A 12,019-nucleotide genomic window follows, 5' to 3' on the forward strand; every position below is an offset into this window, starting at 1 on the left:
GTTTTTATTTTTGGGGGATTAGGGGAGACGCTCTTTCGAGCTACGTAGCACGGCTTTTATTATGATATATTTTTTAGAGTGATTATGATCTTGAAACATGATTCCACATTATTTATTACTTGGCTAGTGGTGAGTTTTCTCTCAAAATTTTATAACTAGGCCATGTTTGATTCACAATATTAATAATGAGGTATTAATAATCCTATTAAATTAGTGTGGTATTAACTATCCCACCCTTACCTCATTACTAATAATCCTATAAATTTGTTGGATTAATTATTCATTGGATTAATAATCCTAAACCAAAATGTCAAAACAAATATAGGATGATTGGGCCCACGAATTAATAATCTCAATTCCATACTTTAATCCTTCCAATCAAACATAACCTTAATGAATAAAAATTAAATTAAGGCATCATATAAATTTGTCTCAAAATGACCGCTTAAATTTTCAAATATTTAATAAAGCTATTCAGTCCTTACAAGTAACGTCATTATGTCCTCTCTTCCACACACCAAATGTGGCAACACAAAGTCTTAAAAGAAACAAATTTTTCATTAAATTATGAAAATTTGAATTTGAAATAAAATAATTTATGGGAAGGGAATGGACAATTACATCTATGAACGTGTGATTAAATTGCAATTAGAGAAAGAATAACTTAAAATATTTTTTTAATTCTTTATTAATCCTTCACCTATATTATTGTAAGTAAAAAATGTTGAACATTGACCACAAAATCAAAACAATCTTCTTACATCTCACATTCATGTGAAATAGATGTATTTGGGATAAGTTTGGAAAGTGACAATGAGTTTGTTCAGAAATTGATTTTTTTAATAATTTTTTATTTTTATTTTTATAAGAAAATATATAAAAAAGTAAAAATAATGATTTGATAATTCATAGTAACTTTTTAATTTTTTGATTGAAAACGTTATTTTCTATACAACCAAAAGTCATTAAAAAGTCAAAAAGTTCAATACAAAAAATTAATTCTCTCCAATTTTTACACATTTTTTTCCATAAAAATACAAAAGTCATTTCTAAATATTTTAATTTGTTTTATTTCATATTTTAACTAAAAATTCACATCTCAAATGAATTCTCAATTTTTTGATTAATTTTTACCAGCAGGAAGGGGAGGTAAAAAAAAAATTAAATAAATAAATTGTCTAAATTTAAATGTTAATATAGATATTTCTATAAAAAAAATTATTAGTTTGAGTTAACAATTGGTTAACAAAAGAGTATGTGATTAAAAATCTAAAAAATGAGATGATTTTTGTCAAATTTGAGAAAAAATAATATATTAAAATATATATATTTATATTTTACTCCAGAATTAAATGTACATGATGTAATTCTCTAGGGCTTCGTTTGGAAAATTGGTTGGCTTTTTGATTTTTTTGACTATTTTAACCTGGGTTAAAAAGTTTGATTTAGAAATAATTTTTTGATTTTTTTGACTTTTTTTTGAGTTGGATGTAATGTTTTATTTTTTACGACTAAAAAACTTATTTTATCTTTTACAACTAAAATAGTTAAAAAAAAAAAAATCTCAAATCCATCTTTCCAAACGGAGCGTAGGTAAATTTTTTTGTTGTAATCTTATGTACATATAATAACATGGCTGGTGACGACATTAGGCAGAGAACCCACCTGGCATAACGTATAATGGGATGAGTAGCCAAGTCAGTCAACACACGAAAACTACATAATAACGTAATTACTCTAACCAGAAGCCCCAAAGCAAACCAAACCAAAACTCAACTCTGGAAGGCCTATTTTAACAATTTAAAAAAAAATTAATTTATTTAAACTATGTCATCTCTTTATTTTTTATATATTTTTAAAAAAATTCAAAATGAAATTAGAGTCTCATTTGAAGATATACTATTTAATAATTTTTAATTTTTTACAAAAAAAAAATACTTCATTCTCTCAAAATATTAATTTTTTATTTTATTTTTTATTGTCTCAAATATTAGTCTCTTTTCAAAAATTAAGAAATAAAATAATATGAATTTATTATTTTTTCTTTTTTTAAATTCATTAATAACATAAAAAGTACAATTATGATAATTGATATTTCTAAAAAAATACACTATCAAAAGCTAATTATGAAAACTTAATATTTTTAAAATATAATAATTGTACTATAAAAAAAATTAAATTCTTCAAAAGAATTATTATTTTGAAACGGAAGAAGTATACAAAAAATATAAAAAATAATATAATTACTTTTTAATTTTTTAATTAAAGATGTCTTTTGAAAAGATAGTAAAAAATTACTTTTTAACTTTTAATTCATTTTTAGTCAAATTATCTCATATTTTTTATTCAAAAAATAAATAAATTAAAAAAATCAAAAAAATTAACTTTTTATCCACGGCCCAAAACGATGCAAAATATTTATTCCCAAAAAGCAACAACCCTCTCTCCGTCATGTGAAGAGAAATGAGGGATTCGTTTGATTTCTATTTCTGAAAAATTTTTGAGAAATTTTCTCCATAAATAAATTTTTAAAAGTAATCAAATTAAATAAATTTTTCTAAAATTTTTTTTCAAAACTTGTAAACCAAACAAGTTTTTTAAACAAATCTCTCTCTCACCCATCAAATCAATCACTTTTTTCAAAACTCTCTCTCAAAATAATTTTTCAAAACATCTTTTGAAAAAAATCAAATCAAACAACTTTTCGTACTTTTTATCTCTAAAATACATCTCTCAAACACAAACTAAAGATACCCGAGATTTCTGATATTATGATGACAACATGACCACATCCCCTCTCTCTCTCTCTCTCTCTCTCTCTCTCAAATTAATTTTGTTTGGTACCGTCTGTATGGAAAAAACCATAAGTTGGACTCTTTCTACGACATTTTACGCCATTGAAGCCTCTCTCTCTCTCTCTCTCTCTGTGTTTTTCCCAAATTCTTGTTTGTTTGGGTTTTTGGGTCAGAGAAGAAGCCATGAGAGGGTTCGAGGAGGCGGAGATTGACCGACTTCCGACTGATCTTCTTGCTCATATATTCCTTCTTATCACCTCCTTCAAAGATTTAGCAGAGTTAGTTGTTTTTATTCTTTTCTTCTTCTTCTTCACTTTTTAAGCTAATTCTATTTCGCTGAATATGGTATTTGTATGTATGCGTGTGTGTGTGTGAAAAATTAAAGGGCGAGTGGGGTATGCAAGAAATGGAAGCAAGCGGTGAAGCAGTCTCTGGCTCAGAGAGAGAGACTCAGCTTTACTGGTTGGAAAATGGACGATGATTCCACCACTCGCCTTGTTCTCCATGCTTACAACCTCAAGGACCTCGACATGTAAAACCCTCTCTCTCTCTCTCTCTCTCTCTCTCTCTCTCTCTATATATATATATATATATACATGTGTGGGTATATATGTTTTATTACTTTTGATAAGCTGAAGATGAAGTCTTTAATTTTGTTTATCTTCCTCTGTAATGGAAGTTTTAGTCTTATTTTGAAAGAATTTTGGGGGTTATCTAATTGGTTTAACAAGTCTTACTTTTTTTGCTTCAATCTAATTTGCATACTTACTACTGGATGAAATAATTGCGGTGTCAATAGAAGTTTGATATATTGGGTATGATGGTGTTGGCACATTTCAGTTTCATTTTTTTTTTTTTTTTTTTTTTTTTTTGCATTCCTATTGAAACAGAAATTTGCAGGAAATTGAGTTGTTCTGTTATGTTAGAACATATAGACTTTGTTGTCAAATTCAGCTATAGATATAGTTCCCTGATAAGTTTCTGCAATGTACAAATGATGTAGAATTGTGTGTAGTCATGTGTTTGTATTTCTTATCAAGACTTTAAAATTTTAACTGCTTCGAATCCTTATCAATATTTGTGGTGTTGTATTTTCAGTTCAAGGAGCCGATGGGGTTGCCAAATAACGGACATCGGACTATACCAAATTTCTGCAGCAAAATGTGTCAGCAACCTCACTTCCATATCCCTATGGGGTATGTCAGGGATCACCGATAAAGGTGTTGTTCATCTGGTATGTGTTGTTAATTCACTCTCCAATTTTAATCTCATCCAAATTTAAAACAGTATTTGCCATCCAAATGTTTGATCATTCTCCTGCTAATTACTCTGTCCAAACCAAACCACACTAGCCATTGTGTTCCAATCAACTGGGCTATAATATGTTTCGCCATTCTGCAATGTCAACTGCTATATATGTTTAGTTGAATAAATTTTTTCAATTATGTGGCGAATCTCGTGATTGCTTTACTATGCAGTTGGATCCATGGAAATAAATGGGTTTTCTCCTGGGATTGCTTACTAGGATTTCTCTTGGTGCAGAGTTTTTTTTTTGGCTTCTAATTAATTGCGTTATTTATGAATGCCGTGTTTCTCATTTGCATTTTCAGTCTTTGATTGTTACCAATACCAATTGTTGATTTAAATTTTACTAAGCAATCCACTTTTACATCAGAAGTGCATTGATATGTTGAATTCACATAGTTCTATTTGTTAAGAAAAAGGTGCTTTGCATTTCTCAGTTGATTTGGTTCTTTTCAAACAGATATCAAGAACTTCTTCCTTGCAACACCTGAATATTGGCGGTACATTCATAACAGATGAATCTTTGTTTGCTATCGCAGATAGCTGTCCACATTTGAAGGTGAGTTTGGAACAAAAAAAATTTATTCTAGGTTTATTTTCCCAGTGATCTGAACACCCAAGATATCCCCCATTCTAAACCCACCAGAATGGCTTATTTTACTGTGAATTGCAATCACATACTTTGTTTAAGGTTGCTCGCTCCATTGCAAACCGAGTATCATGGGTTTGAAACATCCCAAATAAATATTGGAACTATATTCACAAATGTATCTCATGTCCACTTTTCTTTTCCAGACTATCGGCCTGTGGAGCTGTCGTCATGTTACTGAAAATGGACTTTTCGTTCTTGTGAACAAATGCCGGAAACTTGAATCAATCAATGTGTTTGGTACGAGGGTTCCTCTAGGCTGCTTCATTAGCTTGCTCTCCATCAGTCCGGCTCTTCAGATTAAACCTCAAGGACTACTGCTAGATGTTGAAAGGGTTTCCATGTGGCCCGTTGTGTAAATTGTTATAAAATGATGGCTTCTATATCCGATTTGTGTACAGATTGTTTTGAAAAACAGTGATTGATTGAAACAACAGCTTTTACAGGGTTACATATTGTTTCTGTATGTATTTGCCTCCCCAATAAACTGTTGGTGGTTTGCCTCATGACAAACTATACATCTTAATTGATGTAAAAGAGTATTTTGTGCAAGAAATGTTCAAGATTGGTTAAATAAATGTCTTCTTATTGTAGATTCCACTAACCCTAATTTTTGGTGATCCTTCATATCTTGATAGTTTGCAGCAGATATTAGTTTGTGTGAAGTGCAGGCCCTCTTTTGTACTTTGCACCGTTCCAAGGTGCTGACTCTCTTGACACTGTCATTGATCACTTTGTCACCTCAATGATTTTGTTCATCGAGAGTGTTTGGTTGGTTCAAAATGGCTGATGGCAGGCTGTAAATTCTGGCGAGAGAGCGGTTCTACTTTGTTTTTTGACATTTATATATGATGTTATATATGTTTTGCCCTAAAAATTTGGCTTATGCTATTACCAGAGCAAAAGTGGCTTTTACTAAGCAAGGTACAACAATTCAATGCATCGAACAACTATATACTGCTACTATCTAATATGTTGAAAGCACAAAATGATGATCCAATTTGGTGTATAAAATCAAACCATACATGCATATTAAAAAAACAATGCATAATGACAATAGGAGCACCTCTGTTGATGAAACCCTTACATTCTTCCACTATTTGCTGCAATTACATATTAAAAAAAGCCAGCCTTGAATGCTCCATCGGAAAACCTGGCAAATAACAAACAGAGATCATCATATTTGAAAAGAAAAAAGAAGATTTTAAGTTTGTGGCATTAAAATTCAGCATGTATCATATAACGAATGCTGCAAACCTAGCAAATTTTCTCAATATAATATGGTTTTAATTTGTATTTTCTGTTGTCAGCTTTCTAATTGTCATTGGCTTTATACTAGGAAATTGCTCAAGTAGCTAATATATATATATATATATCATCAATCTCTAAAAATCCAAAGCTCTACAAGATTATCCTTTCTTCACTTCAAAATTGACCACAAATTTGGAAAGAAAACGCAAGCACTTCTGAATTCAGGCGTATAACTTGAACAAAAAGAAGCAGAATTTTAAGGTCAAAAGCAAACTCATTCTTGTCGGCAAATCAGATACACCACCATTGCTCCAAAAAAAAAAACATAATGTTCCGATTTTGTTCTTCAAGAAGGTTTGTATCACAAACATAGTTATCATCTCTTTTGTAAATGATGTTAAAAAAAAAAAAAAAAACCACCAATATAAAACATAATGTTCAAATTTCAAAAACCAGGAACTTTGGTTGTGTGCCTGGTGACCAAGAGTCCATTCTACACCAATGGACTAAAACTGACTTGTTCATTATTAGAGATTTGAGAGTGCATGGTTTTTAGCTGTGGTGTTGTCCAAAGCTTAATAAAAATTTAAGCTTCTCGGTTTCTGTTGTGTTCATATTACTATTTTCGGTACATGATGACAAGTGCTGCACATGATATCCTTGCTACCGCTAGAGTGAAAATTCACTTCATTTTGCAACAACTTGAAGCAATCCTTTTAAGCAAAGAAACATGTAAAGTACTCGTTGGACACTCTTGACACGCATTGGCCACACATCAGAACATGTCCTACTAGTTTTTAACAGTTACATTACATGTATGAAAATCACAGAAAAACTATCACAAGCAAACTGTGAAACTAAATCAAAAGAAATAGCCTTTCATACTAAGCTTTGGCAAAAACCAGATTCCAAACAACCTGAGGGATAAAGCCCCATTACAGCGAACAAGTGAAAGGATCAACATGTATCTAAAGCAAATTTAGGAGGCATGATAACACATAACAAGAGAGAAAATGATGAGATGTTAATTATTATTAAGCACACTGTATCCAAAGATCAACGTAAAGCCTCGTAAAAATACCTGAACCACATGCTGGTATCTATTTGGTCTCTTTCAGCAGCTTTTGACCTCAAATTCCTATGCAACTTCTTTTGTCTGAATAGAACTTTCAATCACTTTTTCAATCATGTCATACATATGTAGCCAGCAATTCTTGACCTTTAACTCTCCAAAGCAAGCCTGTGGTATACGTATTCTACCTCCAAAATTTAAGCACTAACATACTAGAAGCCCACACTTAAGGGCGTAACTCACTAACCATCTACCTCAGAGAACTCCATTTTAGTTTATTATAGAAACAGCATTGACGCAAGATAGAAGAAGCAGAAAACCATGGGACTTGGAACATGAGCTGTTGAAGAAGATCCTGATAACTGCACAGATCCAGAAAAAGTTCCAGGAGCATAGGTTGGTTGAGTTCCGTTAGATACGGGAATGCTTTTGCAAACTCCAAAAGGTGCTCCCGCCTGTGAAATCCACCAAACATGTGAAATTTAATAAATATTATATCATATGTGGAGAATTAATCATTTTTGTGAAGTATGGAAAAACTTTCCACCAAGTAAATCCCATAGAATCAAAATGACTCAAACTTGTCTAAACCATCAGCTTCATAAAATACCTAGAAATTCTGTGAACAGATGAAGAGAGAATACATCATATGGGATTGTCAAATCAAGCTTATGTTTGTGTGCCTTGGCAGGCCATATCAAGATTTCACAACCCCCCCCCCCCCCCCCCCAATTACCGAGACCTTTTTCCAGGGTTTTATTAAAGAAAAAGGGGAAAACACTCAAAAATGTCGTTATTGAAATCTAACTATGCCTCAGATCCAACAATTTCATTCATTCTTCAAATTTGGAGTTCTTTATGATTTTAAAATTTTAACCAAGAAAAAAATTCCAAATAGAATCAAGTAGTGAAACTTCATAAAAACATATATTGAGACACAACTCCTATTGCATCATCCCATCTTGACACTAGCGTCTTTCTTGCTTGTAAGCAAGGTGGGGAAATGAATTTAAAAGCAACTATATGTTACTTGTCCATCTTGATTTGGCCGGGCACCCCCCAAACAAGAGTTGCTTGCGTTCCTCTCTTTTTAAAAAAGAAAATTTAATTTAACACTGCTAAAGAATTGGATGGACAACTTGGAAATTTTGGCAAATCTAGATAAAGAAGTTAAAAATTTGAAAATTTCATACTATCCAAATCCAAGATTAAATTATGCAATTCAAACAAAGTTGAATCTGTTTTTCCCAAAAAAAAAAAAAATTAAAATATATAAAAATGAATACGGAGAACGACATTTATACAGTGTCAATCTGGGAATCAAAAACTATGACACCAAGTTAGAATGCGAAAGAGTTCATAAACTAATATACTGATATGCTTTATGAAAGCGGAGGCATTTCATCCAAGTAATATGGAGTTGTGAGCACACCTGGCAAGCAGTAACAGAACTGCACCCACACAATGCCTGGCCATTCATTCGATCCGAAGCATCAAAAACACCTCCTCCATCACTCCTCTGCATAATTCCCAGTCATAATGCTTAATTGGAATACAATATTCATATTTGTTTCATTTTTCAACCAAGTTAAAAAATTTCAGTACCATGTAAAAGTCCACTGCCAAAAAATTGGGCATCATATTCCCTGCTGCTTTGTAACATGTACCAACCATATTAGCAAGTATAGCTGAATGCTCTTTACAAGCATCGGCTTGAACCGGGTCTGTGGGGAAGTAATTCTCTAGAAAGAGAGATGCACCCCTTGAATTCAACGGACGTGATTCCTTTCTTTTTGGGCAAGATCCTTGTACCACACCATTATCTCCATCTGAAACCCATTACAAGATTGTTACTGAGCAAACAATACAAAAAACAATCTCATACAAATAAACACAATTGGATAATATACTTACATTCATTTTCTAACATGTACTTCCACTGATAAGCAACTCCTTCTTCTGCTTCCTTCGAAGCGATAGAAGTGAAAACCAGTAACCGGTGGTTCTCCTGGACCATAGCGGTCACAGTGGGCCAATCCTCGCCCTTTTGGGGCATTTTAGACACTGGAAACCAATACTTGTCTAACCCCGCATTTATGAACAAATTTATCAACCCTTTTGGGGTTCGCACATAGTCTTCAATTATAATTGTCACAATCTCAGTTGGGTTTTCTGTTAAGAATGCTTCCACTTCCCTCAAAGTGTTAATTGCAGGTTGCTGCAAGCAATTTAATGGTTCCAAATTACTCAAAATTATGAATCTAAAAGAGAATTATGGTTGAGAATGGTAAATTAGTGAAATGGGATAGTTGATTACAAAGGCGGTGAAGTTGAAACATTGTCCATTAAATGAATGGCAGAGCCAGATATCGTTCTCGAAGTCGTACATGTCCAACATCAGTCCCCTCACTCCATTCTAAGCAAAACCCATGAAAGAAAAAGACAAGAAATGAAAAGAAAAGAAAATGTGTGTTTGTGTTTATATCAGTGGAAAATTGAAGTTGAAAAAGAGGAAAAGGATCGCATACTCTCAATTGATTAGTAACAGTGTCCTCTTGATTGAAGAATGTAAGTCTCTGAACACCAGTCAGTAACGGAGCATCAACAATTGAATATGAATTATGTGTCACAAGCCATGAATACTTGTTGAATGGCAACCCATTGATCTGCAAATCACAAATTACACAAAAACAGCACAAACCCATCACTAGAATTGTTGGGGGGGAAAAAACAAGAAAGTTTAAAGAATTCGAAGGAAAAGGAGAGAGAAAGCTGAAGAAGATTACAATGGAAGTGGGTACTGTAGCTTGGCCTCTGGTGCAGAAGGGTTGATTTTTACTCATTGAAGGGCAGTTGCCACAGTAGAGACCAGGTCCACAGTCGGTGGCCGCAGAACACGGGTCTAGAAGCTGCATAGTTGTTGGAAATCAGTGGAATTGCAGAGAAGAAAGTGAAATTTCACCGATCTATATGTAGATAAGTACATTTATAAGTGAAGAGAGAGAGAGGGGAACCTGGCAATTAGCGTTAGAGCAAGCTGTGGAAGAGAGGATGAGAGCCGAAGAAGTAAGAAGAAAGAGAGAGAGGTACCCATTTGCAGAAGCTCTGTATCTGCGTGTACGGTGCTCTGCAGAACATGATAACATGGTAAACTGCAGAAGCAAAACAAGAGAGAGAAAGAGAGAAGAGAGAGAGAGAGAGAGAGAGGGGACTCTCAAATCAAAGCACTCTCTCTCATCTCAGGAGTCCGGTAGAAGAGAGAGAAAAAGAAATTTGAGAGAGAGAGAGGGTGACTGTTGCAATAACAACTTTTTCTTTTGACGAGTAATGCAATGACATGGTAAACGATGGAGTCTTCATGCATGTCTGGGTAGAAAGGCCAAAATGGGAAATTACTCAATAATCTCGAAATATTGAGTGGTTATATTTTAAATTAATCATTAATTATTTAGTTTTATGTTGTTCTTTCATTTCTAACATGACCCTGTTTGGTTTGTTTTTAAGAAAAAATTTTGAGAAAAATTTTTTATAAACAAATTTTCAAGAGTAATCAAATTAAACAAATTTTTTCAAAAAAAATTTCAAAATTTTGTTTAGTTATCTACTTTTCAAAATCACATTCTCTCTCATATACATCAAATCAATCACTTTTTTTAAAACTCTCTCTCCAAAATAATTTTTCAAAACTATTTCTAAAAAAAGGCAAACCAAATAAATTTTCGTATTTTTTATCTCAAAAACTACTCTACAAACACAAACCAAACGCACCCACATTATCCGGCCAAAATACAAGAATGATATTAGCTTGAAAAATGTTAAAAGAATCTTAGATTATGTTTGGCATGTTCATTTGAGTTAAAAAAGTTATATAAAATAAAATTGGTAATTTTAGTTAAATAATATAAAACGTCACATTTAAATTATAATTATTTTATTTTTATAAAAGTTAAAAAAATCAAAAAATCTACTCTAAATTAAATTTTTTAACCTCAAGTTAAAATAGTTAAAAAGTTAAAAAATCAGAAAGTCAACTCACATTTCAAATGAAGGCTTAAATATTTTATTAGTATTTTTATCAAATATAGCTGTGATTGAGGCCTCAAAAATGAGGCTCGAAATTGCCTCGAATGCATTTTTTTTTTTTTCTGGGCTAATACATTGCAGAAAAAAATAAATAAAAATAATAATAATAATAACAAGTAAAGCATCAACCCAGCAAAAAAAAAAAAAAAAATTCGAGGCAAATTTGAGCCAAAAAATTTGAGGCCTCAATCATTAATCTATTTTATATAGGTGTAGAATTTATACTATGTGGATCTTATATAGGTTCTACACTTATGAGAGTCCTTTGATAAAAATATTAATAAAATATTTAGAATTTCTAATATTACTTATTAGCTTGGTTGAGTTGTGGGTTGACTTTTCTTGTTTTTATCTTTTATTTTTGATATTTTTTTTAATTTAAAAATATTCTAATATTTGTTAAAAACTGATTACTTCTTCTTTTATAAATTTCAATAACAATTCTTGAAAAATAAGTCTGCGTTTAACATGTGGATTTTAGAGGTGTTTTTGACTATTTTAGTCTTAAAAAAAATAAAATAGACTAAAAAGTTAATAATATAAAATGTCATATTCAAATCATAATCATTTTATTTTTTCTCTTACAAAAGTTAAAAAAATTAAAAATATCATGCTAAAGTAGTCTTTTTAATCCTAAATTAAAATAGCTAAAAAGTTAAAAAATAAAAAATTAATCCACATTCCAAAGGAAGTTCGAGGCACCAAAGTTGATTTGAATTACTGCATTTTAGGTAAGGGTTCAATTTGAGTTGGATGACGAAAACAAATAGGACAAACTCTCCTCGCATTCAATTAATTATTTGGGATAACTTTGCTTGTCAATAGATTGTTTTGGTTAAAAAATTAAAAATTTATTATAAATTA

General features: G+C 31.6%; 2 protein-coding genes across 2 annotated transcripts; one reads left to right on the forward strand and one right to left on the reverse strand.

The window, feature by feature from the left end:
- Nucleotides 1-2,786: 2,786 nt before the first annotated feature.
- On the forward strand, nucleotides 2,787-5,327 carry LOC114260476 (F-box/RNI-like superfamily protein). Its single transcript, XM_028200620.2, has 5 exons — nucleotides 2,787-3,073; nucleotides 3,181-3,327; nucleotides 3,894-4,029; nucleotides 4,561-4,659; nucleotides 4,896-5,327. The coding sequence occupies exons 1-5, from the start codon at nucleotides 2,979-2,981 to the stop codon at nucleotides 5,106-5,108; spliced, it is 690 nt and encodes a 229-aa protein (XP_028056421.1). The 5' UTR covers nucleotides 2,787-2,978; the 3' UTR covers nucleotides 5,109-5,327.
- Nucleotides 5,328-5,687: 360 nt separating this feature from the next.
- Nucleotides 5,688-10,454, reverse strand: LOC114260475 (PI-PLC X domain-containing protein At5g67130). Its single transcript, XM_028200619.2, has 9 exons — nucleotides 10,087-10,454; nucleotides 9,859-9,981; nucleotides 9,601-9,738; nucleotides 9,390-9,488; nucleotides 8,987-9,290; nucleotides 8,678-8,901; nucleotides 8,505-8,591; nucleotides 7,082-7,527; nucleotides 5,688-5,902 (listed from the first exon to the last, which is right to left on the reverse strand). The coding sequence occupies exons 1-8, from the start codon at nucleotides 10,216-10,218 to the stop codon at nucleotides 7,351-7,353; spliced, it is 1,284 nt and encodes a 427-aa protein (XP_028056420.2). The 5' UTR covers nucleotides 10,219-10,454; the 3' UTR covers nucleotides 5,688-5,902; nucleotides 7,082-7,350.
- Between the last annotated feature and the right edge of the window lie 1,565 nt (nucleotides 10,455-12,019).

The sequence above is a fragment of the Camellia sinensis genome, chromosome 4 (genome assembly GCF_055761805.1).
Source record: "Camellia sinensis isolate YWXY chromosome 4, ASM5576180v1, whole genome shotgun sequence".
Classification (NCBI taxonomy): Eukaryota; Viridiplantae; Streptophyta; class Magnoliopsida; order Ericales; family Theaceae; genus Camellia; species Camellia sinensis.

Coding starts and splice junctions, on each gene's coding strand:
- LOC114260476 (XM_028200620.2), top strand. CDS start 2,979: ATGAGAGGGTTCGAGGAGGCGGAGATTGACCGACTTCCGACTGATCTT. Junction 3,074..3,180: donor TCCTTCAAAGATTTAGCAGA/GTTAGTTGTTTT, acceptor GAAAAATTAAAG/GGCGAGTGGGGTATGCAAGA. Junction 4,030..4,560: donor ATAAAGGTGTTGTTCATCTG/GTATGTGTTGTT, acceptor CTTTTCAAACAG/ATATCAAGAACTTCTTCCTT.
- LOC114260475 (XM_028200619.2), bottom strand. CDS start 10,218: ATGTTATCATGTTCTGCAGAGCACCGTACACGCAGATACAGAGCTTCT. Junction 9,291..9,389: donor GTTTCAACTTCACCGCCTTT/GTAATCAACTAT, acceptor AATTGCTTGCAG/CAACCTGCAATTAACACTTT. Junction 7,528..8,504: donor GTTCTGTTACTGCTTGCCAG/GTGTGCTCACAA, acceptor TGGATTTCACAG/GCGGGAGCACCTTTTGGAGT.